Source organism: Streptopelia decaocto (assembly GCF_964273445.1).
Source record: "Streptopelia decaocto genome assembly, chromosome: 1".
NCBI lineage: Eukaryota > Metazoa > Chordata > Aves > Columbiformes > Columbidae > Streptopelia > Streptopelia decaocto.
In genome coordinates this window covers 210,937,111-210,961,451 of record NC_138663.1, presented here as the reverse complement: position 1 = coordinate 210,961,451, position 24,341 = coordinate 210,937,111, and the positions used below count along the sequence as shown (strand labels likewise).

Genomic DNA, 24,341 nt, shown 5'->3' with positions numbered 1-24,341 from the left:
TGGAAGAGACCCTCAAGATCATGGAGTCCAACCGTTCCCCACCCCTGTCCCTGCCCCATGTCCTGAGAACCTCATGTCCGTCTGTCCAACCTCCAGGGATGGTGACTCCAGCACTGCCCTGGGCAGCCTGTTCCAATGCCCCACAGCCCTTTGGGCAAGAAATTGTTCCCCACATCCAACCTCAACCTCCCCTGGCGCAACTTGAGGCCGTTTCCTCTGCTCCTGGCGCTTGTTCCTGGGGAGCAGAGCCCGACCCCCCTGGCTCCAAGCTCCTTTCAGGCAGTTCAGAGATCAGAAGGTCTCCCCTCAGCTCCTGTTCTCCAGCTGAACCCCCCAGGTCCCTCAGCCGCTCCCATCACCCTTGTGCTCCAGCCCCTCACCAGCTCCGTTCCCTTCTCTCCACTCGCTCCAGCACCTCAAGGCCTTTCTTGTTGTGAGGGGCCCAAAACTGCCCCCAGGATTGGCGGTTTGGCCTCCCCAGGTCCCAGCACAGGGACGGTCACTGCCCTGGGCCTGCTGGCCACACTATTCTTATATCCAGGATGATTCATGACAACCAGTTTCTGGGGGTGTGGGGGTATCTTGGAGAGCCAGGATGAGCAGGATCAACCCAGGGCAGATGGGTTTTGGTCCCTCATCCTGCAGAAGGATGCACCAGCCAAACCCGCAGAGCTTCTCCACCCTCCCAGCACGTTTCTCAAGCACTCACCAGCCTGACATTTACAAATACCTATTTTTAGATGATCTTCATCACTTCTAATTGTTCAGACTCCTCCGAGGACACATCCTCAGCTTGGACGGAGACAAAGCCAGTTCCCTCCCTGCGGGTCCTTCCCCCTCCCATGGTTTGCACTGGTGGGACTGGTCCCAGCAATGCTCCCAGCTCCATTCCCTCCCCACCATGGTACAATTTGCACATACCTTCCTGCTTCAGATGAAGTCTCTGGAAAGGACCTTTCTGTGAAGTCCTTTTAGGGAGGTCTCCATCTTCCTCACAAAGAGGAGCCAGGATCATCTCTGTAACATGCAAGTGGAGAGAACCTGTGTTCCAAACCCATGGAGATGCTGTTCTGCATGGGCAGGATGAGCCCCCAAAGCCATGGAGATGCTCCTCTGCATGGGCAGAATGAGCCGCAAACCCCTAGGGATGCTCCTCTCCATGGGCAGAATGAGCCTTGAAAGCCATGGAGATGCTGTTCTTCATGGGCACCATGGATCCCTGAGCTCCCAACCCATGGAGATGCTGCTTTGCATGGGCAGGATGAGCTCCCAAAGCCATGGAGATGCTGTTCTTCTGGGGCACCATGGACACCTGAGCTCCCAACCCATGGAGATGCTGCTTTGCATGGGTACAATGAGTCCCAAACCCATTGGAGATGCTGCTCTGTGTGGCCTTGATGAACTTCCAAAGCCATGGAAATGCTGTTCTTCATGAGCATAATGGACCCCTGAGCTCCCAACCCATGGAGATGCTGCTCTGCATGGGCAGGATGGACCCCTGAGCAATCAGCCCATGGAGATGCTGCTCTGCATGCACAGAATTAACCCCTTTCCATCCCCATGGGACCCATTTCCAGGCTGGGGGGACCCAAGGGTGCAGCCATGATCTGGGGGATTCACCTCCTGCCCTTTACCTCTTGAAGGAGCAAGAACTGGCCAGGCTGCCCACGTCTACAGCAGTGACACCGAGGGGTCAGCGTCGCTGTCACCTCCTTGCCAAGGACCCTGTGTCCCACTGACTGGTGCCTCACCAGCAAGGTCCATCACCCATGGACCAGAGCTGGGGGATGTGGGATGAATTTGGCTGTAGCATTGGGCTTTTGGGTGGTGGTTTCTCCTGTGCTCTGTGCCTCAGTTTCCCTTTTGGGTAGCAGAACAGTTGAGGGCCTCCCCTTGGCCCCAAGGAGCAGTTTTGGGAGCTGTTAGCCTTACTCCGAGCCCTTCGAATGAGCTCCAGGTGCTCTGTGCACACAAAAAGAACTAATTAGTGATGGGAGGAAGAAACCCTCATCGCTTCTTGCTGCTGAAGTGGTCCCCACGAGCACCTGAGGCACCAGCCATGTCCTCCGTTGGCAAGATGGACCCAACCAGCAGGACTAAACCATGAGCCATGGGCTCCAGAGTTGACTCGAGAACCCCCGGAATGCTGAACCCAAGAGACAGGCCACATAGGCTGGGCTTGGCATGTTGGTAATTAATTTAGTTCCTAAATGAACATTTAAATTGACAAGACTGGAATGTGAAGCCAGACACCAGCACCTGCTAGGACTCACCAGCCTCTGGTGACTGTCCCCAAGCCCTGGTGCTTGGCCAGGATGGACACTGGGACCTCCATTGTGACACTCTCGTCCCCCAAACCGCTCCCACGTGCCCCGTGGTGGCTCCTGGAAGAGATGTCCCCGTTCCACAGGGACAAGGACAGCAAAACCCTGTCCCGGGGTCCTGAAGCACAAACTGCTGCTCTGCCCCCCAGCCCCAAACCCCAGGGGTGGCCCAGCCTGTCCCTTGCTTGTCCCCAGCCTGTCCCTTGCTTGTCCCCACACCTGCAGTACCCACCAGGGTTCTGTCCCTCTGCACGGGCTCACGGTGACATCCAGCGCCAGCTCCTGCAATTACAGAGCGGTGGAGCCCGTGGAGGCTCAACCATCGCTGACCTGTCCCTGTCCTGTCCCCCCCGGTCCCCACCTGGCTGTGTCAGGGGGTGACACTGCTGCTCCCCTTACCCCCAGCCCAAATAAATCCCTCTACCTCTGCATCCCGCAGCAATTTGCATTTAAAAACCTGATTCGGGGGTACAGTTCAGTCTCTCCGTCTGTTACATTGTCACCGTAGCATGGGATAAAATTGGGAGCGAATTCTGGCGAGCTGGCAGGAGAGCGGCCCCGATGCGGAGCAGGGAGGCTCTTCAGCCTTAGCAAGGAGAAAATGTAAAAATAAATTAAAACATAATAATTAACACGCAGATCCCCTTGGGATGAAGCCCAAAGCCATCACCGAGGGATGCGGGAACCCTCCTGGACTCACTGCTGCACCCCGATATCATTGATGTCAACCTCTGCGATGCTTTAAATTTGCTTCAAAATATTAAAGCCGAGCTGGGGTTGAAATCAGCTTGTGTCTCAGAACCAGAACCACCCCGAAAATCCCCAGCACGGGGTGATCTGAGAAGAGGGGGAGCAGTGAAGGATGGTCCCTCGTCTTCACCAGCTTTCCTGGTAGGATTTTTATGGAGCTGAAACCTCTTTTATTGGGGTGAATTCCACCCCTTTGGGTGAATCTCTCCCCTGCAGTGCCCACCCTAGATGGTCGCTGCTCCTCTCCCCCGGTCCTCTTGTCCCCAGCCTCCACCAGCTCCTTTCTAGGCTGTTGCTTTTCCCAAAGCGATTTCACCCCCAAAACACGAAATTCTCCTCAAATTTGGCTTGTTCTACGGCCCCAAACATCCGACTCTTCCCACCTGGTGGCATCAGCGGTGACTTGGGGTCACAACCTTGGTGCTCTGCCCTGGGCCAACTTCAGTGCCGAGACTCTTGGAAACGATGTCACCATTTGATAGGTGACATTTAGCATCATCATCATCTTCTTCAGGAAACACTGATGTTCTGGGGGTTTTAGGTGTCCAAGCAACACACGGTCAATACTCCTCCTACACCAATTCAGGAACAATTGTGTCCCAGCTCAGTTTTTGAGGCAATAGCGTTTGAACAAAGACCAAAGAAACGCGAAGGATTGCAACTACGAAGAGAATATTTTATTAGTTCTAACACTTCATTCAGCTAAATCCACATAGCAATACACACAGAAATACTTCCGAAAAGTGCAAATTCTCACTCTGTATTTGTAATATGCCCGAGTTTTACAGAACAGCCACCGCGTGAACAGGAGAACAGATCCAGAACTCGCCAGGATTCCGGATGAGGAGAATGAAGCAACTTCAGGTACTTCAATCACCTCGTACAAAGTTTCTCTTGAGCACACAAAGGGTGGAGAAGGATGGAAAATGGGTATCAAGCTGGACTTGAACCATCCAGGTGTCACCACACAAAGAGTCCCCCCCCCCCGCATCTTACCTGGGGAGAAAATGTGGCAAAAAAAGGGGGAGAAGACAAAATGAAGCGGTAACAATAATAGTTTTAAAATTAAAGGGAATATCCAAGTGCTTTTTCTAGCAGAACACGCATTCCACCCCGCTCCGAACGACAGAAACCATCGTCCCACCTGGCGGCTTCTCTGAGTGTCCCATAACGCGCTCCCTTTAATAAAACAGGAGCTGAAATCCTGAAGCCAAGGAGGGGACACAAAGTGCTGAGTACCTGTAAATCGGGGAATACCACTGGAAATGTCAACATCCTCCAACTAAAGATACAGCAACAGCTTGAAATCAGGTGCGAATTGGGGTGGAGGAGCCCCAGGCAGCGTGTGCTGCGTGTTGTAACTCACCTCAACGTCTGAATAGAAATACATTGAATTTGAATTCTGAATTTAGGCTGCGGGTGACACGAAGAAGCATCTCCCCTACTTAAATCAAATAGTAGTTAAAATGAAGGAAATCGGGAGATCTACTTGGGGCAGATCCCACTTCTCCTTACAAAGGTCCCATCCCAGGCTGGCGGAAACAAGTTTACCACGTATCTGAGAGGGACGGAGATGAAACCTGTCACATCAAAACGGGAAAAGCCAAAAAAACCAAGCCCTCCTCATTTTATCAAACGCTAAAACCAAATCATTGACTGGCTAATTAAGAGTTTAAGGCAATGACTTGCTGTAGACCAACCTTTCAAAAGGTGTATTTGAACTGGAAGCGCCTATTAAACAAATCCGCAGTGGACTTTGATCTGGTATCTGCTTCCTACTCGGGTCTGCAAAGCTTTTGTTCTTATCTGTAAAGTAGTAAAGAGCAGCTGACAACTGAAAACAAGGTTGTGCACAAGCCCAACAAACTCTTAACACAACATATAACAAAGTTCCAGGGCAATGAAAACCAAAGAATTAGAGTCCTTCACAGTAACAGAAGTCAGGGAAGCGAGATGGGAGGGAGGAGATAAAGAGTTCCAGAAATGGAACAGTATAAATATATCAAACGGTTCCAATACGGTAGGAAAACAACGGTAGCAGCGCTTTAAAAACAGCAATAGTTATTCTAACCCTTAAAATACATTCAACACGTTGTGCCTGTTGCTGTCATTCCAAAAGCGCCGCTCCGCCTAGAACTTACTGCTCAAATCTATCGACGAGAAGAATCCCAAATACTTAAACCCTGTGTTTTTAATTAAAGATATCAAACAGTTCCCGACGTCTACGAACGGCGATTGCGAACGTAATCACCATTTTCTTCCATCCTGCGTTTCTAACTCTCGCCTACTGATATAAAGCAGATCTCGCTGGGAAATTGCGGATTCCTGCTCTTTGTAGGAGCACAAAAATAACTCACAAGACGTCACTCCTAATGCTAATGGCTACGATATACACCACACGCTTTTTACAGTGTTCACCTTTGTTCAAACTTCTGTTCCGAGTCGCTCGTTCTCTTCTGAACTATTAAGAAAGCAACTTAAAAAGCAAAAATCCCAAACGCCTAAAAGCTTAAAGCTGATGTCGGTGGAACAAATGGCGAAGCCTCTGTCGAATTCATGACGATTCGCACCTTTTTGTGAACCTGAAGACGAAGCGGCAGCCAGAAATGTCTTCACGCCTTCCGAGTGCTGCACAATAACATGAGGATAATCTTAAGCGTAAATGCTTTCGGCTTCTCTTCCCCGCCGCATCAGTAAAATGTACAATCGATAACAAACAAGCTTTTTGGCGTTCGATGCATTTCACTCGGCTGCAGAACCATTCGGAAAGACCTTCTCTCCAAATAAAAAATAAATAAATACGGGCGGTAAAGGAGAATTTGTGCAACACACGGAGCTTCTGCAGGACACGTACATTCATATACAGCAAAAATACTTCTCCGCGGTTATAGTGCAAAGCTGCTGTCAGCATGAAATACCCGATATCCGCGCGGCCACGGAAACCTCGGTGCTCTTTGAAGCCATCGAGATGCGACACGTACAAACAAAACACGCGGCGCCATCCTACGGCATCAAGCTGCAAGGGTGGAATAAGGACAAATGTGTTTAACAATAGCGGCAAAACAACGGCTTGAATTTAACCTTCGATACAGAGGTTAAATGTTCGTTTTTATCTATTTATGTAACTACTGCAAAGTGATAGCGGGAGATGCCCAGAACATCATTGACTTTATTCTGAAGGCATGTATTAGAAATTTAGTAGCGACTATTACTCTCAGTTTATCACTTTCTGCTCAAGCAAAGGTAGGAAACAGCTAATGGGAAATTGTTAATAATTTGCCCTAAAAGATGATGAATAACAGCGTCTGCAAACCGCTGTTCTAACAAATTTGTTTGTAAGATGTGACAAAAAAATTAATAATGATTTAGTGACAAGAAAAATCAAATCAAGGATGTCAGTGTCTCACCTCCACTTTCTTCCTTTTTTTAATATACAGTATGAATTCAAGCCAACAAAACCAAAACAGTCCCTTTAAAGACAAAAAATGGTTACAAGGCCTGTAGGAGTTAAAATGGGCCGTTTAACTGAGGAATAAGTATGTTTTTCCTCCTTTGGAAGCCTCGGAAATACACAATGTAATTCAAAACATGGACCTGCGTGTTGCCGCTATTGTTTCGCCATTGATATCTGAAGATACGCACAGGAAAGACACACTGCACCAAGAGCACGTTGACCAACAGAAGATACTTAAATAGCTGGAAAATGTCATATCGAACAAGTCGCCTAAATGAGAAATGCCAAGCGCTGAGCTCCACTTCAGCATTACTTTGGAAATTAAGACCTGTAACGATGATAGCAGCACTCACGCACACAGCTAGGAAGAAGCAGGCTTTTTTTTGTCAGTTTGGAGCGATTGTTTCCTTCAAACGCTGCCCAAATTTCCAACTTTTTCACACAAAAGGTATTGATACCTGAAATGAGCTTAAGACAAGATCTCCTGGCTAAGATCACCTGTCTTAAACGGCAGTTCATTAGCATTGGTGCGGGTTAATTTGGTCAAAAGGACAGGAAATTGTAACAATAAATAGAATTTAATATTAATATAATAATAAATCCTGTTCTTTTCTCTCATGTCCTCTCCTTACCTCAATTTTCTAGCCCAGACTTTGGTGAAAAGCCTGACAAAAGAATGCTTCTTCTTTAGAGAATACAACTGGAGCTGTTTGTTTAACACACATACACACACGTATTAAACTGAATTCTGTTCTTGGGTCCTCGGTTTCACACGCCGCGGGCCGGCGGTCGCTCCTTTGAACAGAAGTGATGGGAGACCTAAGCAGAGCGCCAGATCAGTCCGTTCTTATCCGGCTCCAGAAAATTCGCAATCAAAGCTTCAATAAGCTGCTGAAGTTCTTCTTCCAGCACGGTTCTGTCACTAGAAAGAGAATAATATCACGTCAGGGGGTTGATAAATGCCAAGATTCTATTTAAAAATAAAATCAAACCAAGATCTGATGGTGATGGAGTAGCTCTATGTTTCCTACCAGCATCAGCATGCAGAGACTCACAGAATCCCAGAATGTCAGGGATTGGAAGGGACCTGGAAAGCTCATCCAGTGCAATCCCCCCCATGGAGCAGGAACACCCAGATGAGGTTACACAGGAAGGTGTCCAGGCGGGTTGGAATGTCTGCACAGAAGGAGACTCCACAACCTCCCTGGGCAGCCTGGGCCAGGCTCTGCCACCCTCACCACAAAGAAGTTTCTCCTCATATTTAAGTGGAACCTTTTGTGTTCCAGTTTGAACCCATTGCCCCTTGTCCTATCATTGGTTGTCAGCGAGAAGAGCCTGGCTCCATCCTCCTGACACTCCCCCTTTAGATATCTGTAAACATGAATGAGTCACCCCCCAGTCTCCTCTTGTCCAGCTCCAGAGCCCCAGCTCCTTCAGCCTTTCCTCACACGGGAGATGCTCCACTCCCTTCAGCATCTTGGTGGCTGTGCTGGACTCTCTCCAGCAGTTCCCTGTCCTGCTGGAACTCAGGGGCCACAACTGGACACAATATTCCAGGTGTGGTCTCCCCAGGGCAGAGCAGAGGGGCAGGAGAACCTCTCTGACCTACTGACCACCCCCTTCTAACCCACCCCAGGTACCATTGGCTTCCTGGCCACAAGGGCCCAGTGCTGGCTCATGCTCACCCTGCTGTCCCCAGGACCCCCAGGTCCCTTTCCCCTACACTGCTCTCCAACGGGTCATTCCCCAACTTACACTGGAACCTGGGGTTGCTCCTGCCCAGATACAAGACTCTACACTTGCCCTTGTTCTAGTTCATTACATTTCTCCCCGCCCAACTCTCAGCCTGTCCAGGTCTCTGATGGCAGCACAGCCTCTGGCGTGTCAGCCACTCCTCCCAGCTTGGTGTCACCAGCAAACTTGCTGACAGTCACTCTATTCCCTCATCCAAGTCATTGATGAATATATTGAATAACACCGGCCCCAGCACTGCCCCCTGAGGCACTGCACTGGATACAGGCCTCAACTGGACTCTGCCCCATTGACCACGACTCTCTGGCTTCTTCCCTTCAGCCAGTTCACAGTCACCTCACTACCCGCTCATCCAGACCGCACTCCCTCAGTTCAGCTGTGAGGATGCTGTGGACACTGTGTCAAATGCCTCACTCAAGTCAAAGTAGACCATGTACTCCATCCATTTGCTCTAACAAGCTACTTTGTGGTAGTGACTATCGCAATTTTAATTTAATTTTTTTAAAAAAGAACGGCCACAAGAGGGCTCTGCGCTCCAGAGGGGACACAAGAACTAAGGACTGCAAAACCAATGCACGACCGGTCAGACACAGGCTGTAAATGGATTAAAAAGTCAGAATGAGCTTCTAATAGCAAATATCGATACCCCATATTTTTCTCTCCGTGGCGTTCTGTATCTGATTCTATTTTGACTAAGGTGCAATTTAGGGGGATTGAGTAATCAGGCAAAGTGTCACGGCTCACAAGGGGACACTGTAACATACTGATCCTTTCCTTATTTAAACACGCAGTCATTTATTCGAGTAAAAAGGCAACATCCACACGCACAAACACTAAGATATTGCAGCACTCCTCTAAAACTCCATAATCCCTCTCCTACCCGCAATGTCTCACTGGAGGGAGAGGAACTCAGGCTGTTTTTAAAGGAGAAAATACAAACCAGGCTTCTTTACATTTGCTGTGTTCATTTGTGGAACTGGCAATAATGAATATATCGCTGCCCTTCAGGCCACCACTTCCTTTGAAAGAAAATACCTAAAAACGCTGCCATAAAACTGAGTTTCCTGACGCTCAGCTTTTAAGAATAATCAATAAACAGCAACTCATAAAACTATTCGCAAAGCTATTACAGAGAACAGTGTATTTTGAGGTTCCTACAGACCATTTGATGCCTCGAACCAGGGAAGCTTGAAAGCTTTTCAATTTTCTGTTCCAGATAATAATTGTTGTTAACCGTAGGTATTACTAAAATTCAAGGTCGATGTATTTTTCTGACTTGCCAGAATGAACAACAGCAGAAGCCCAAATGAAGCATCAAAGCATCTGGCCTTGACTTGTGTTAAAATTAGGTTAAGGGCAATTTTTCTAGCATTTATTTCTTCCTCGTTGGTGCAGCTGTTTGGCTCCACTGTGTCTTTCCTTTTCTTCAGCGTCTACATCAAATGGTACCATGTCCACTCTCCGGTTTATGGAAGCACAGAATCATTTTGGATGGAAAAGACCCTCAGGATCATCAAGTCCAGCCCTAACCTAACTCTGGCACTAACCCGTGTCGCTGAGAACCTCATCTAAATGCCTTTTAAACCCCTCCAGGGATGGTGACTCCAGCACTGCCCTGGGCAGCCTGTTCCAGTGCCCCACAGCCCTTTGGGGAAGAAATTGTTCCCCACATCCAACCTCAACCTCCCCTGGGCAACTTGAGGCCGTTTCCTCTGCTCCTGGCGCTTGTTCCTGGGGAGCAGAGCCCGACCCCCCTGGCTCCAAGCTCCTTTCAGGCAGTTCAGAGATCAGAAGGTCTCCCCTCAGCTCCTGTTCTCCAGCTGAACCCCCCAGGTCCCTCAGCCGCTCCCATCACACTTGTGCTCCAGCCCCTCACCAGCTCCGTTCCCTTCTCTCCACTCGCTCCAGCACCTCAAGGGCTTTCTTGTGCAGTGATCCCACCCCCGCTCTGGCCACCATTTTGAGGCCTGAGGTGGTTCTGGTGCCCCTGATGCTGCCATTTTGTGTGCTGAGGTGATCTCATCACCCCTCTGGCTGCCATTTAGAGCCATGAGGTGGTCTATAGTGCCCCTGGGGACACCATTTCTGTGTTCTGAGGTGATTCTGGTGCCCCTGGGTCCACCATTTTGAGCCTTGAGCTGAGGGGCCCAAAACTGCCCCCAGGATTGGCAGTTTGGCCTCCCCAGGTCCCAGCACAGGGACAGTCACTGCCCTGGGCCTGCTGGCCACACCAGTGCTGGTACCAGCCAGGATGCTGGTGGCCTCTTGGCCACCTGGGCACACGCTGGCTCATGTTCAGCCGCTGGCACCAACACCCCCAGCTCCTTTTCCGCCGGGCACTTTCCAGCCGCTCTTCCCCGAGCCTGTAGCGCTGCCTGGGGTTGCTGTGACCCCAGGGCAGGACCCGGCACTTGGCCTTGGTGAACCTCAGACAATTGGCCTCAGCCCATGCATCCAGCTGGGCCAGACCCCTCTGTATGGCCTTCCCACCCTCCAGCACATCAACACTCCACACAACTTGGTGTTGTCTGCAAACTCACTGAGGGTGCACTTGATCCCTTTATCCAAATCAGTGATGAAGAGATTAAACAGAACTGGCCCCAACACGGAGCCCTGGGGACACCACTCGTGACGGTCCAACAACTGCATTTGGCTCCATTCACCACAACTCTTCCATTCCCACATAAACTAAGAAGTGCTTTCATCTACCAGACAATCAGAAAGTTCTCTGACCAAATAAATACAATTTTCTGGTAAGAGCTGCCACTCCGAAAAGTGGGGTGCAGAACTTCTACCACTTCTCTGACCTGCTGTTACTCCACAGTCAGTTCAGAACAGTTTAAAAACATGATTCAAAAGATTTCAGTGGTGTAAACACACTCTATGCTTTTATCTCCCCTTTTCAACTGGAAGAAGCTGAATCCAGGCAGCTGTCAGAAGGGGAGAGACCTCTAGTTGCTATCCAGAAACTCAGAGCAACACAGCAAATTCGCAAATACAACAGGAATCCACCTAGGTTTAAGGATATTTGCACAACTTCATGACTTTATAATTGCAAGAGAATAATCACACAATCACAGAATGTGAGGGACTGGAAGGGACCTGGAAAGCTCATCCAGTGCAATCCCCCCATGGAGCAGGAACACCTAGATGAGGTTACACAGGAAGGTGTCCAGGCGGGTTGGAATGTCTGCACAGAAGGAGACTCCACAACCCCCCTGGGCAGCCTGGGCCAGGCTCTGCCACCATCACTACAAAGAAGTTTCTTCTCAAATTTAAGTGGAACCTCCTGTGTTCCAATTTGAACCCATGGCCCCTTGTCCTATCACTGGTTGTCACCGAGAAGAGCCTGGCTCCATCCTCCTGACACTCCCCCCTTTCCATATTGATCCCCAGGAATGAGTCCCCCCTCAGTCTCCTCTTCTCCAGCTCCAGAGCCCCAGCTCCCTCAGCCTTTCCTCCCACGGGAGATGCTCCACTCCCTTCAGCATCTTGGTGGCTGCGCTGGACTCTCTCCAGCAGTTCCCTGTCCTGCTGGAACTCAGGGGCCACAACTGGACACAATATTCCAGGTGTGGTCTCCCCAGGGCAGAGCAGAGGGGCAGGAGAACCTCTCTGACCTACTGACCACCCCCTTCTAACCCACCCCAGGTACCATTGGCTTCCTGGCCACAAGGGCCCAGTGCTGGCTCATGGTCACCCTGCTGTCCCCAGGACCCCCAGGTCCCTTTCCCCTACACTGCTCTCCAACAGGTCGCTCCCCAACTTATACTGGAACTTGGGGAATTAAGTTAATTAAAGAAGTCTCCTACAGTACCAGATGCTGAAAATTCAGTTCTTTTTTGTCTTATTCACTGGAGAGGGGGGTCTCTTATGAGCAGGAATGTGCATCGCTGGCCAGTTTAACAGGCTGGAACAGTCAGCTGAGGCTCAGGTCTACAAGAAGGCAGAAGAATCCCCCTCCACACAGGGAACAGACCTCAAATTTCATTTTTCAGCCCAAAAGCACATTGCAGCAGACCTGCCACCGACCTCTGTTCAGGCAGCGCGCATATCTCCGCGTAGTACTTGATCTTTGGTTCTGTCCCGCTGGTCCGAAGGGTGGCAACGCAACCGTTTTGAAACGTAAAAGTGATCATCTGGCTGCTTTTACTCACCGGCAGCACCTGTAATAACAATAATATTTTGTTACAGACCACCCCAATGAACACAAATGCGGTGGGGTTTCTTATTTTTATTTTAATACAACATTCAGCACATAGAAAGCTAAATAAATGTGCTGAAACCTGCTGCCTATCGCCTGGATCAGACTCAATATTTCAGGATAATGGCACTGCTTCCCACTGCAATTCCAACACCTGGAAGCCCGATAGACAGCTTAAGAATTGCAGGAGCCTCAAACTATTTAATTTAAAAAGTTTAGTCATTGTTATATCAAAATAGTCAACACTACCGTGAAGCCATTTAACATTTAAGCAGTTTTCTTCCCAGTAAATGTTGCTGAGTGTTCTTAATATAGGGTGGTAATTATACTGGCATCTTAGCTGACAAAGAACATCTTTCTGCGCAGTTCTTGGTCCATTTACCTTTTAATTTCCTCAAAAAGAGAACCCCTCCTGCAATAATACTCTGCAACTCACCGATTTCTTATTTGGCTGGCTGCTGTCGTAGCCGGTGGTAACATCTCGTACATGTAAAATATTGTAAATCCCACAAAAGCTTGGATAACACTGAGGGGTATCGAAGTTCCGAAGTTTCTCAAATATCCTTTTGATCGTAGGAGGATCGTAGCACAAGAAATAGGAAGTCTTGGATATGTGATATCCGTACCTACAAGCAGATTGACATTTTCAGCTATAAGATTCAGAAGTTTTCTGCACATTTGGTATGTAAAGAAAAGTCCCGGTTTGGAAAAGCAATAACAGAACCAGAATGCAGCTCTCACAGCCGTGGAAATAGATATTTATAGGGAAATGTCTGGGCTCTGAAGCCGATTTCACAGCATTCCTCAGATCATCTTAAGCTATTTGTAAATTCAAGCAAAAGTTTCAGAACCAAAGAAATAAAAACCAACCATTTGGGCAAGTGCAGCCTCAGTTGCCCTCTGTAAATTAATATACAGTATCATTCCTACACCACGTTGAAATATAAGCTGTCCTTCACTATATTCCACTTATTCCTTGTTCTACAGAGGCCATTCTCTGCATCGTGACTAGAAGATGAATCCTTCTGTTATCATGATCGCTGACAGCTTTTTAATCCAGTTGTGCAGAATTGTTTCTGCTGCAGTTCGCTTGTGACACAGCGAACTCCCAAGTGCCACAAAGAGACAAACGCCCATCAGCGTTTGCGCTTCCTCGTTCCAGGTTCCACAATTGGTCTTTCTGCTGGGCTGGCAGGAAAATCAATGGCATCTATGATTTGCTGTAATTGTGCTAATAATCCCATTAAAGCCGAGGAACTTCTCCCTATAAACTGGGCTTATCACAGTATGACTTTTCATTCTGACATAGACGTGTTCCTCGTTTTATTGCTGTCTATCGAAAACAGGCTGCTCCTTTAACCTCTGTTCTGTTACAAATCTCTGCCAGAATCACAGAATCCCAGAATGTCAGGGGTTGAAGGGACCTGGAAAGCTCATCCAGTGCAATCCCCCCATGGAGCAGGAACACCCAGATGAGGTTACACAGGAAGGTGTCCAGGCGGGTTGGAATGTCTGCACAGAAGGAGACTCCACAACCTCCCTGGGCAGCCTGGGCCAGGCTCTGCCACCCTCACCAGGAACAAGTTTCTTCTAATACTTAAGCGGAACCTTTTGTGTTCCAGTTTGCACCCATTGCCCCTTGTCCTATCATTGGTTGTCACCAAGAAGAGCCTGGCTCCATCCTCCTGACACTCCCCCTTTCCATATTGATCCCCAGGAATGAGTCACCCCTCAGTCTCCTCTTGTCCAGCTCCAGAGCCCCAGCTCCCTCAGCCTTTCCTCACACGGGAGATGCTCCACTCCCTTCAGCATCTTGGTGGCTGCGCTGGACTCTCTCCAGCAGTTCCCTGTCCTGCTGGAACTGAGGGGCCACAACTGGACACAATATTCCAGGTGTGGTCTCCCAGGGCAGAGCAGAGGGGCAGGAGAACCTCTCTGACCTACTGACCACCCCCTTCTAACCCACCCCAGGTACCATTGGCTTCCTGGCCACAAGGGCCCAGTGCTGGCTCATGCTCACCCTGCTGTCCCCAGGACCCCCAGGTCCCTTTCCCCTACACTGCTCTCCAACAGGTCGTTCCCCAACTTACACTGGAACCTGGGGTTGTTCCTGCCCAGATCCAAGACTCCACACTTGCCCTTGTTCTATTTCATTACATTTCTCCCCGCCCAACTCTCAGCCTGTCCAGGTCTCTGATGGCAGCACAGCTTCTAGTGTCACCACTGCTCCCAGCTTGGTGTCACCAGCAAACTTGCTGACAGTCACTCTATTCCCTCATCCAAGTCATTGATGAATATATTGAATAACAGCGGCCCCAGCACTGCCCCCTGAGGCACTGCACTAGATCCAGGCCTCAACTGGACTCTGCCCCATTGACCACGACTCTCTGGCTTCTTCCCTTCAGCCAGTTCACAGTCACCTCACTACCCGATCGTCCAGCCCGCACTCCCTCAGTTCAGCTGTGAGGATGCTGTGGGACACTGTGTCAAATGCCTTACTCAAGTCAAGGTAGATCATGTCCACTGCTCTGCCATCATCATGTGATCTTCTAACAATCCCCAGACAGTGTTTCGGTGAAAATATTAAGTGTTTAAAGAGAGGCACACTAAGATATAGCTACCCAGGAAAAGATAAGTAACACAGTGTGAATTAAATACAAGAGAAAAGTTTGCCTTGGGGGATCCATATGCAAAATTCTACTTTTTCCATAATTTATTGCAGAAACATGATAAAAAGAGTCTCTTTAGTCTTTTGGGAAATGTGGCATTGAAGTGGTATCTGTAATTCTGAACACTGCAGCATCAGAAAAAAGAACTGAGAGTGATAAAACATCTGAGGGACGTATGAAAAATACTTCCTACATTATTGTCAGCTCCAAAATAGTTCAAAATAGTTCTACAGGTTTCATAGTCATGAAAAATACAACTTACGTTTCGTAGATCTCAATGAGTTTCTGCGCTAGCGTGAGGTTCTTGTGCTCTAGGTACGTCGCCATTTCTGCTATGACCACAGCTGCGCTCACACCGTCTTTATCCAACACTGATGTGCCACACATGAAGCCTAAAAAGAAAAGAATTGATCATGGAAATATAAGCTGACATACTGTTAAAGTGATGTACTTCAAAGTTTTAACCTTTTTCCTGGAAAAGAAACTTGGTTAATACATGTAAGCTGGTTTTATTACTGCATGTGCATTCCTATTTGGTGTGAAATCAAAGTTAGGGGTCATAGGGCTGGAAAGATACGTGTTATAATCAATTAATTGGTAACATTTGCTCTCTGAGGGGAATCTCACATAGTCCAGTGCTAAACACACAGTGTGGCCAAGCTGCCTTCTTTCCAAAGGATTATATGTGCAAGATCTTATTAATTCACAGAATCCCAGAATGTCAGGGGTTGGAAGGGACCTGGAAAGCTCATCCAGTGCAATCCCCCCATGGAGCAGGAACACCCAGATGAGGTTACACAGGAAGGTGTCCAGGCGGGTTGGAATGTCTGCACAGAAGGAGACTCCACAACCTCCCTGGGCAGCCTGGGCCAGGCTCTGATACCCTCACCAGGAACAAGTTGCTTCTCAAATTTAAGTGGAACCTTTTGTGTTCCAGCTTGTACCCGTTGCCCCTTGTCTTACCATTGGTTGTCACCAAGAAGAGCCTGGCTCCATCCTCCTGACACTCCCCCTTTAGATATCTGTAAACATGAATGAGTCCCCCCTCAGTCTCCTCTTGTCCAGCTCCAGAGCCCCAGCTCCCTCAGCCTTTCCTCACACGGGAGATGCTCCACTCCCTTCAGCATCTTGGTGCCTGCGCTGGACTCTCTCCAGCAGTTCCCTGTCCTGCTGGAACTGAGGGGCCACAACTGGACACAATATTCCAGGTGTGGTCTCCCCAGGGCAGAGCAGAGGGGCAGGAGAACCTCTCTGACCTACTGACCACCCCCTTCTAACCCACCCCAGGTACCATTGGCTTCCTGGCCACAAGGGCCCAGTGCTGGCTCATGGTCACCCTGCTGTCCCCAGGACCCCCAGGTCCCTTTCCCCTACACTGCTCCCCAACAGGTCATTCCCCAACTTATACTGGAACCTGGGGTTGTTCCTGCCCAGATTCAAGACTCTACACTTGCCCTTGTTCTATTTCAACTCTCCAGCCTGAAACCAGCACACAGGCAACACACCCACTTTGGTGCATCCCTCATTTTCAAATGTTGTATTATATGTGAATATGCTGTCCCAGAAAGCTGCCGTTTATCCTAAAAAGTAGAGAATTCCTACAGCCGAAACGTTCGCTATGCAGCTCTCCGCAGGTAAGTTGTGTGGGTAAGATGACCAAGATAGAGTGCTCAAGGCAAGGTCAACAGGAATATTCAGCTATTTCCATTTAATGCCAGTCCTACACATGTCTGGATTCCTCACATATTGTTCCAAAGCATGAAATAAACTGATATTTTTTCAGAAGGGACCATGCACAGGTCCTGGAGGAGCTGCAGTGTTGGATTGCACAACTGGAGCGAACCACTTCCCAATTACATAGAACAAATGAGACCTGTAAGAAATGAAAGTGCTTAAAAACAGATCCTGTGCTTAATTTTGGCTAAAAGGCCACAAAGCAACAACAGTTTGGCTCCAGCATCTCAGGACTTTCAATCTGTATAAGAACAGGTTTGTATCATGAAGCTGCAGAGGATCAGGATCAGATATGAGTGGATCATAAATATTCATAGAATCATCGAATTTCCTGAGCAGGAAGGGACCCACAATGATCATAAAGTGCAACTCCTGTCCGTGCATATGACAACCCCACAATTCACACCATTTCATTGTGGGAACGACAATGTTTGGCAGGGAAAGAAAAACCCCTGGAGGAAAATGCTTGGAATACAACTTTAAGACACTGGAGAACAGGTCTCAACCTCAACACATACCCACTCTGCCACCTCGGGCAAGTAATTCAACTCTTTGACTACATTTTCCACCAAGGAACCTGTTGCTATCTTGAAATACACTCATGGGGTGTATATGAGCTGTTGGGAGAGTCTTTTTCTGTGTGTGTACAGCCCCTAAACAATGCAGACTCAGTCATCTGAAAAACAATGTATCCTGGTCATGCAAGATGATAGGAAGAGCTCTTTAAAAAGGAATACAAAGGGCTGATTCATCCTCAATTATCCACTTTTCTCTGGTTTAATGCAGATATAATCCACCCGTTGCCGCATGTAAGAAATCTTCCACATGCAGGCGAGTGCCAACCTCAGCTCTCAAAGTACGTGACACTTTTTACCTGCCCTGGGGAACACGACTCCAACGGGACACAATGAACCAACCATAAATACGAGTGGTTTTCCCATGTCATTAATTCAGAGCAGCAAGAGGGAAGAGGGGAACTGGTTTGGGGTTTGTAACACCCTGTAGTAGCTTCCACATTCCTTCTGCCATTTCCACATCCAAGCAGGTGGGAGTCATTATCCATCAACTGCTGTTTCATTCAATCCCCAAACGCCAAAATAATGACACAAAACGCTGTCACGGAGGCACCCCGAGGTTAGTTTAAGGGACAACAGGGTCCAAAACAACTTGTATTAAATCGGTGAGAAAAAGGGTTTTAGCTCTCCAAAAGTGACTTGAATACAGGTTCGGATACCAGTTGAGGAAATTATTAAGTGGCAGCAACTAATACAACAGGAGGTCCACAGAGTGCATGCATGTGGCTTCACTAAAAACAATGCCGGAGCCGTCCCTGAGTCCAGGAAAAGTCCACACTTGCCTGAACACGGTGTGGGATTATTTTAAAGGGATACACGTACTCGTAGTGAGTATGGAAAGTGTACACTCGTGATTTTGCGAGGGTAAATTTATAATACACTCACAATCCTGCGAGGAGAAATACACATGCAAATGTGCACGGATTATTACATGTGCTTATGTGGAAGCACGGGAGGAAAATACACTCACGATTCTGCGAGGGTTAATTTATACACATGCTCATATTGAGCACGGAAAGTACGCGTGCAAATGTGCACGGAATGTATAAATACACGTGCAAACGTGCACGGAAAGTAGATACACTCGCAATCCTGCGAGGGTTAATTTTACTCACACACATGGCAGCAAGGCAAGCGGAGTCTCTGCTCCTCCTGGCAGCAGCTCAGCTTGTAACTACAAGAGGATCGCACAAGGGGCGAAGCCTCGACGAGAATCCTGTTTTTATAGCCTGATGAGATCTGACTGTAGGCATTCCAGAAGCTCCTCTGCACCCCCAGCCTGGCTGTGGGTGCCCCTGAAGCCTCCAAACATCCCCCACACTGGCCGCAGGCGCCCAGCGGCTCCCTGGCACCTCAACACTCCCTTCTCCTTTCTCTTAACGGCCCTGGCCAGGGGGCTCTGGGGCCAAACAAAAGAAGCTGTTGGCCTCAAGCAGCAGAGAGAGAGGGAGATGTGTCTACTCCTTCCATATCGAAGGAGGGAGGGGGAGAGAGGGGGGTTTGCATTCTGCCACAAACGCCATCCCACAATCACACATTAATACTCTCCTGAATTGTGGAGCGTGCTCTAGGAAGGGTGAAAAGTGTCGAGTGATCCAGAGGGGGGTGTCGAGCTCTGCCACAAGAGAATTCAAAAGAATCGTGGTGGTGTTTGACAGGGAGGAAAATTCATGGTGGTCTATTAATCAACAGCAATAAAATCCAGAACGATGCAGATTAAAAACGAGAAGCCAGATAGTGCATAAAGGGAAGACAAGAATGGAAGAGAGAAGCAGGAAGAGGAAAATGAAAATAAATGTAAAGGAAAAGATGAGTGATGGGGAAATGGGAATGAAAGAATTGTAGACAAAGTACTAACAAGTTGTTATTCAATATATAGCATTGATGATGGTAGTTGGCAAGTTGATTTGATGAAAGCAAACTACTACAACAATAAAGAATAAGAATAAAGTACCTTTGTGTTTCTTTTCATAACTAAGACCTCTCCTTTTTAGGTGCATTTTTCCCCCACAATTCTCAGTATTATAAAGGGATATTAACACACATACCAATAGACTCTTCGAATGCAAAGAGAACTTCTTTTCCATTATCCAGGAGATCTTTCACTCTGCTTCCAATCCATTTAAAACCGGGGAGCGTTTCCTGAAACAGAAAAAAAATATGCATTAAATACACATTTTCTGTGTCGTTTCAGGTGTAGAAGTTCAGGAAAACAAAATTAACTAAAAGAAAAAAAAAGAAAGGAAAAAATAAAGATGACGCATTCGAAATTTTAGGGTCAATGGGAGAGATTGCGTCAGGATCTAAACACCAAAGCTTAAGGACATTTTTCTTATTCAAATAATTTACTTGAATTTACATCTAATCAATCGACCAATAGAACAGGGACAGTAAAGACAAACATTGGACAAGTTGTATCTTCTATACAGATTATGAAACTAAGGCAAAGCATCACTGGGCAGCATTTTACTAGGGAATACTCAACTAGGATACGAACATCAAAATCAAGGAGTGAGAGACTGTAGTGCTCTCACTGATTAGATACGATGTTCCATGGTGCTTATCAGATGAGACAACAGGACAAAGTTAGTCAAGAAGAAAAGTTACAGAACCACAAAATCACAGAATCGACTGGGTTGGAAAAGACCTCAGAGATCATCCAGTCCAACCCTTGGTCCAACTCCAGTCCATTGACTAGATCATGGCACTAAGTGCCATGTCCAATCTCAGCTTAAAAACCTCCAGGGCCGGTGAGTCCAGCACCTCCCTGGGCAGCCATTCCAATGCCTGACCACTCTCTCTGCACAGAATTGCTTTCTAATCTCCAGCCTCAATTTCCCCTGGCAGAGTTGAAGCCCATGGCCCCTTGTCCTATTGCTGATGCCTGGGGGAAGAGCCCAATCCCCACCTGGCTAGAACTGCCCTTCAGGTAGTTCTAGAGAGTGCTGAGCTCACCTCTAAGCCTCCTCTTCTCCAGACTAAACAAGCCCAGCTCCCTCAGCCTCTCCCCATAGGGCTTGTGTTCCAGTCCCTTCCCCAGTCTTGTTGTTCTTCTCTGGACCCTCCAGCACTTCAATGTCTTTCCTGAGCTGAGGGGCCCAGAACTGAACACAATACTCCAGGGGTGGCCTCCCCAATGCAGAGCACAGGGGAAGGATCACTGCCCTTGTCCTGCTGACCACGCTGGTTTGGATACAGGACAGGACACCATTGGCCTTCTTGGCCACCTGGGCACACTGTTGGCTCATGTTGAGCTTCCTGTCCATTAGTCCCCCAGGTCCCTTTCTGCCTGGCTGCTCTCCAGCCACTCTGTGCCAGCCTGGAGCGCTGCAGGGGGTTGTTGTGGCCAAAGTGCACGACCCGGCACTTGGCCTTGTTGTTACAGAGATATAAAAAGCAACTTTGGGTGCTGGGAGGGAAGAGCGCTGCCCGATTCCTTCAAATCATACAAAAGCAGTCAAAAGAAAATGGTCGTTATTTGGAAGGTACAAAGAGGTGAAGCTTTTCAAGGAGATCAAGGGGTTCTGTAAATTCCTGGGGGTTTTCCAGCCAAATGTGTCCCCTTCCAGAAATAAAATATATGAACGGTATTTAGTGAGTTAACAAAATTCACTACAAGGCAGTGAGATTCAACCTGATTAAGCATATCTAAAAATTGTTTACAGAGCTGCTTTCAATTTAACTTTTTAACTTGTCACCATTCGGTAAAATATCTTTTCCCACTGCACGTGGCTTTAATTAAGAGGCATATGAAACAAGACCTGGAATTCTGTGTGTTTGTGCTGAGCTTTAGAGCACTTGTATCTCTCAGGGTTAAGATCCAACAGAAATCACAGCAACTACTTAATCTGAATGCCAAAGTTAAAAGAACAATTGCCCATCTGCAGGGGCGCTCCCAGTTTTCTTTTTCAGCAAGTCCTCAATGAAACGGCATTAAGGATGTGAACATAAGAGTTGCCTTGTCGGTCACAATTTGAAGCAAAACCAAATTTAAAACCTACTAGTGAAGGAATATTGTGCAACCTCTGTTTGCTACAAATCCATCCAAAACCACCCAATTTTTGCAGCAAACACACCAAGTTGCACACGCTTTCATTCCCTCACACAGAAGGGTTTATCTCTAGGAAAATAACCAAGACAAAGCCATTTCTCTTACACGTAATTTAGGTTTTAATCTGTGTCACCTGCTAGTCACAGCCTCCTTGCAGCTTTGCATAAGCTGATTTCACCATCTGCATTGGCTGCAAGATGCTGAAATCAGGCCTGCCTAGATACAAACAGCATTCTCAAGTTGGAACCCATCAAAACTCCCAGCCAAAAGACTGGAAATCATCTGGTTATATTATTCAATATATTCATTAACAATTTGGACGAGGGAATTGAGTGTACTATCAGCAAGTTTGCTGATGACACCAAGCTGGGAGGAGTGGCTGACACGCCAGAGGCTGTGCTGCCATCAGAGACCTGGACAGGCTGGAGAGCTGGGCGGGGAATAACCTAATGAAATTTAACAAGGGCAAGTGTAGAGTCCTGCACCTGGGCAGGAACAACCCCAGGTTCCAGTATAGGTTGGGAGATTACATATTAGAGAGCAGTGTAGGGGAAAGGGACCTGGGGGTCCTGGTGGACAACAGGATGAGCATGAGCCAGCACTGGGCCCTTGTGGCCAGGAAGGCCAATGGCATCCTGGGGTGGGTTAGAAGGGGGGTGGTTAGTGGATCGAGAGAGGTTCTCCTTCCCCTCTACTCCGCCCTGGTGAGACCACACCTGGAATATTGTGTCCAGTTCTGGGCCTCTCAGTTCCAGAAGGACAGGGAACTGCTGGAGAGAGTCCAGCGTAGGGCAATGAAGATGATTAAGGGAGTGGAGCATCTCCCTTATGAAGAAAGGCTGAGGGAGCTGGGTCTCTTTAGTTTGGAGAAGAGGAGACTAAGGGGGGACCTTATTAATGTTTATAAATATATAAAGGGTGAGTGCCATGAGGATGGAGCCAGGCTCTTCTCGGTGGCAAACAATGATAGGACAAGGGGTAATGGGATCAAGCTGGAACACAAGAGGTTCCACTTAAATTTGAGAAGAAACTTCTTCTCAGTAAGGGTGCCAGAGCACTGGAACAGGCTGCCCAGGGAGGTTGTGGAGTCTCCTTCTCTGGAGACATTCCAACCCACCTGGACATGTTCCTGTGCGACCTCACCTGGGTGTTCCTGCTCCAGCAGGGGATTGGACTAGATGATCTTTTGAGGTCCCTTCCAATCCCAAACATATTGTGATACTGTGATACTGTGATACTGTGGTTTTCATTTCATAAAGCCCTAAGTTGGGGGGCAAGACGAAGAACACAGCGATCATTTATTCTGCCCCACCAACACTCACTTCGAAGTGAAATCCCTCCTTAAGAGCAATCGCCCGCAAAATCTTCGAGGAGACTGTGGTCGCCAACATGTAAACGTTCTTCACATCCGCGTCTTCGGAGCGGTTTTCCTTCCAGCAAGAAAACATCCACCAGCCAAACAAAGCCGCCAGTTCGTTGCCGGTGAACACCTTCCAGCGCCCGCTGCCGACAGGAGAGAAAACAGAGTATTGTCATGTTTGCCATCTCAAGGGGAGGTATTTTCTGCAGTCGCTGGAACAACTGGGATCCGAGCACAACAAGCTGCTCTAGACAAAGCCACCGTACTAACAGGACAGCACATTTATCACGTCTGGATGATTTACAAGCCCAGTGCGTTCTATTTGCAAGCAAAGATACCAAGTATCTTTACCGTCTCGCTTTAAAATAGCTTAGGTCTTTTTAATTTCTCAAACAGAAGGAGTCTATATGAGTCTATACATTGCAGACAGGCAATGCCTGCACAACTGTGTGTTATAGACGGTTACTTACACAGCGATCAGATTTTTGGCCTGTTAGTGGGAGAAAAACAATTTACATTCAATATGAATAAGCCAGGAAAACAATATAATAGCCCCCAACAGCTGACTGTCCCAAGGCAGAACTGGTTTGCTTAATAGAAGCGAAAACACGATAACAACAAGATTTTACTGTCTTTAGTAACTTTTCAGTTCAATTTTATTTGGCCGTTTACTGTAACACTAAGTATTTAATCATATTAATCAGTTATTAACTGATTTTATTTAAAATACATTATTTTAGGTGAAACTATACCCAAAGGTGAAGCCAGTAAGGAAAATAACCCAAATAACTAAATCACGATGGGGAAGAGTGGGTTAAAGGTGCGGGACTGTCAAAGCTTTGGGGATATTCGGCAATTGTCACTAACTCTTCTGCACAAAGAGGTAAAAGAAAAGGTCCCGTCGCTTACTTCTCCTGCTGTTCTGCCACCGCGAGTCTGTCTGCGTCTGGGTCAGTGGCCACCACTACTTTAGCGCTTTCTTTCTCTGCGAGCCTCAGTGACAACTCCTGGGAAGGGAAGAGGAAAGGGGAAGAAAGGAAGAGGAAAGGGGAAGGGGAAAGGAAGGAAAAGGAAAGGGGGAAGGAAGGGGAAGAAAGTAAGAGGAAAGGGGAAAGGGAAAGGAAGGAAGAGGGAAGGGGAAAGGAAGGAAGAGGGAAGGGGAAGGGGAAAGGAAGAGGGAAGGGGAAAGGAAGAGGGAAAGGAAGGGGAAGGGGAAAGGAAGGGGAAGGGGAAAGGAAGGGGAAGGGGAAAGGAAGGGGAAGGGGAAAGGAAGGGGAAGGGGAAAGAAAGGGGAAGGGGAAAGAAAGGGGAAGGGGAAAGAAAGGGGAAGGGGAAAGAAAGGGGAAGGGGAAGAAAGGGGAAGGGGAAGAAAGGGGAAGGGGAAGGAGAAGAGGAAGGAGGAAGGGGGAAGAGGAAGAGAGACAATATAAAATATAAAAGTCACAAGGGCAAAACCCCAGTCTTCCTA

General features: G+C 47.9%; 1 protein-coding gene across 4 annotated transcripts in view; it reads right to left on the bottom strand.

Moving 5' to 3' along the window:
• Positions 1-3,735: 3,735 nt before the first annotated feature.
• PGM2L1 (phosphoglucomutase 2 like 1) overlaps positions 3,736-24,341 on the bottom strand; it is a 51,251-nt gene continuing 30,645 nt past the window's right edge. For all 4 annotated transcript variants that reach the window (XM_082043299.1, XM_082043298.1, XM_082043300.1 and 1 more), the window contains 7 exons: positions 23,783-23,880; positions 22,836-23,016; positions 19,511-19,604; positions 15,416-15,545; positions 12,921-13,110; positions 12,313-12,446; positions 3,736-7,450 (listed from right to left, as the gene is read on the bottom strand). In XM_082043299.1, coding sequence (XP_081899425.1) covers positions 7,348-7,450; positions 12,313-12,446; positions 12,921-13,110; positions 15,416-15,545; positions 19,511-19,604; positions 22,836-23,016; positions 23,783-23,880 — 930 coding nt within the window. In that variant the 3' untranslated portion in view covers positions 3,736-7,347. The remainder of the gene's footprint in view (positions 7,451-12,312; positions 12,447-12,920; positions 13,111-15,415; positions 15,546-19,510; positions 19,605-22,835; positions 23,017-23,782; positions 23,881-24,341) is intronic.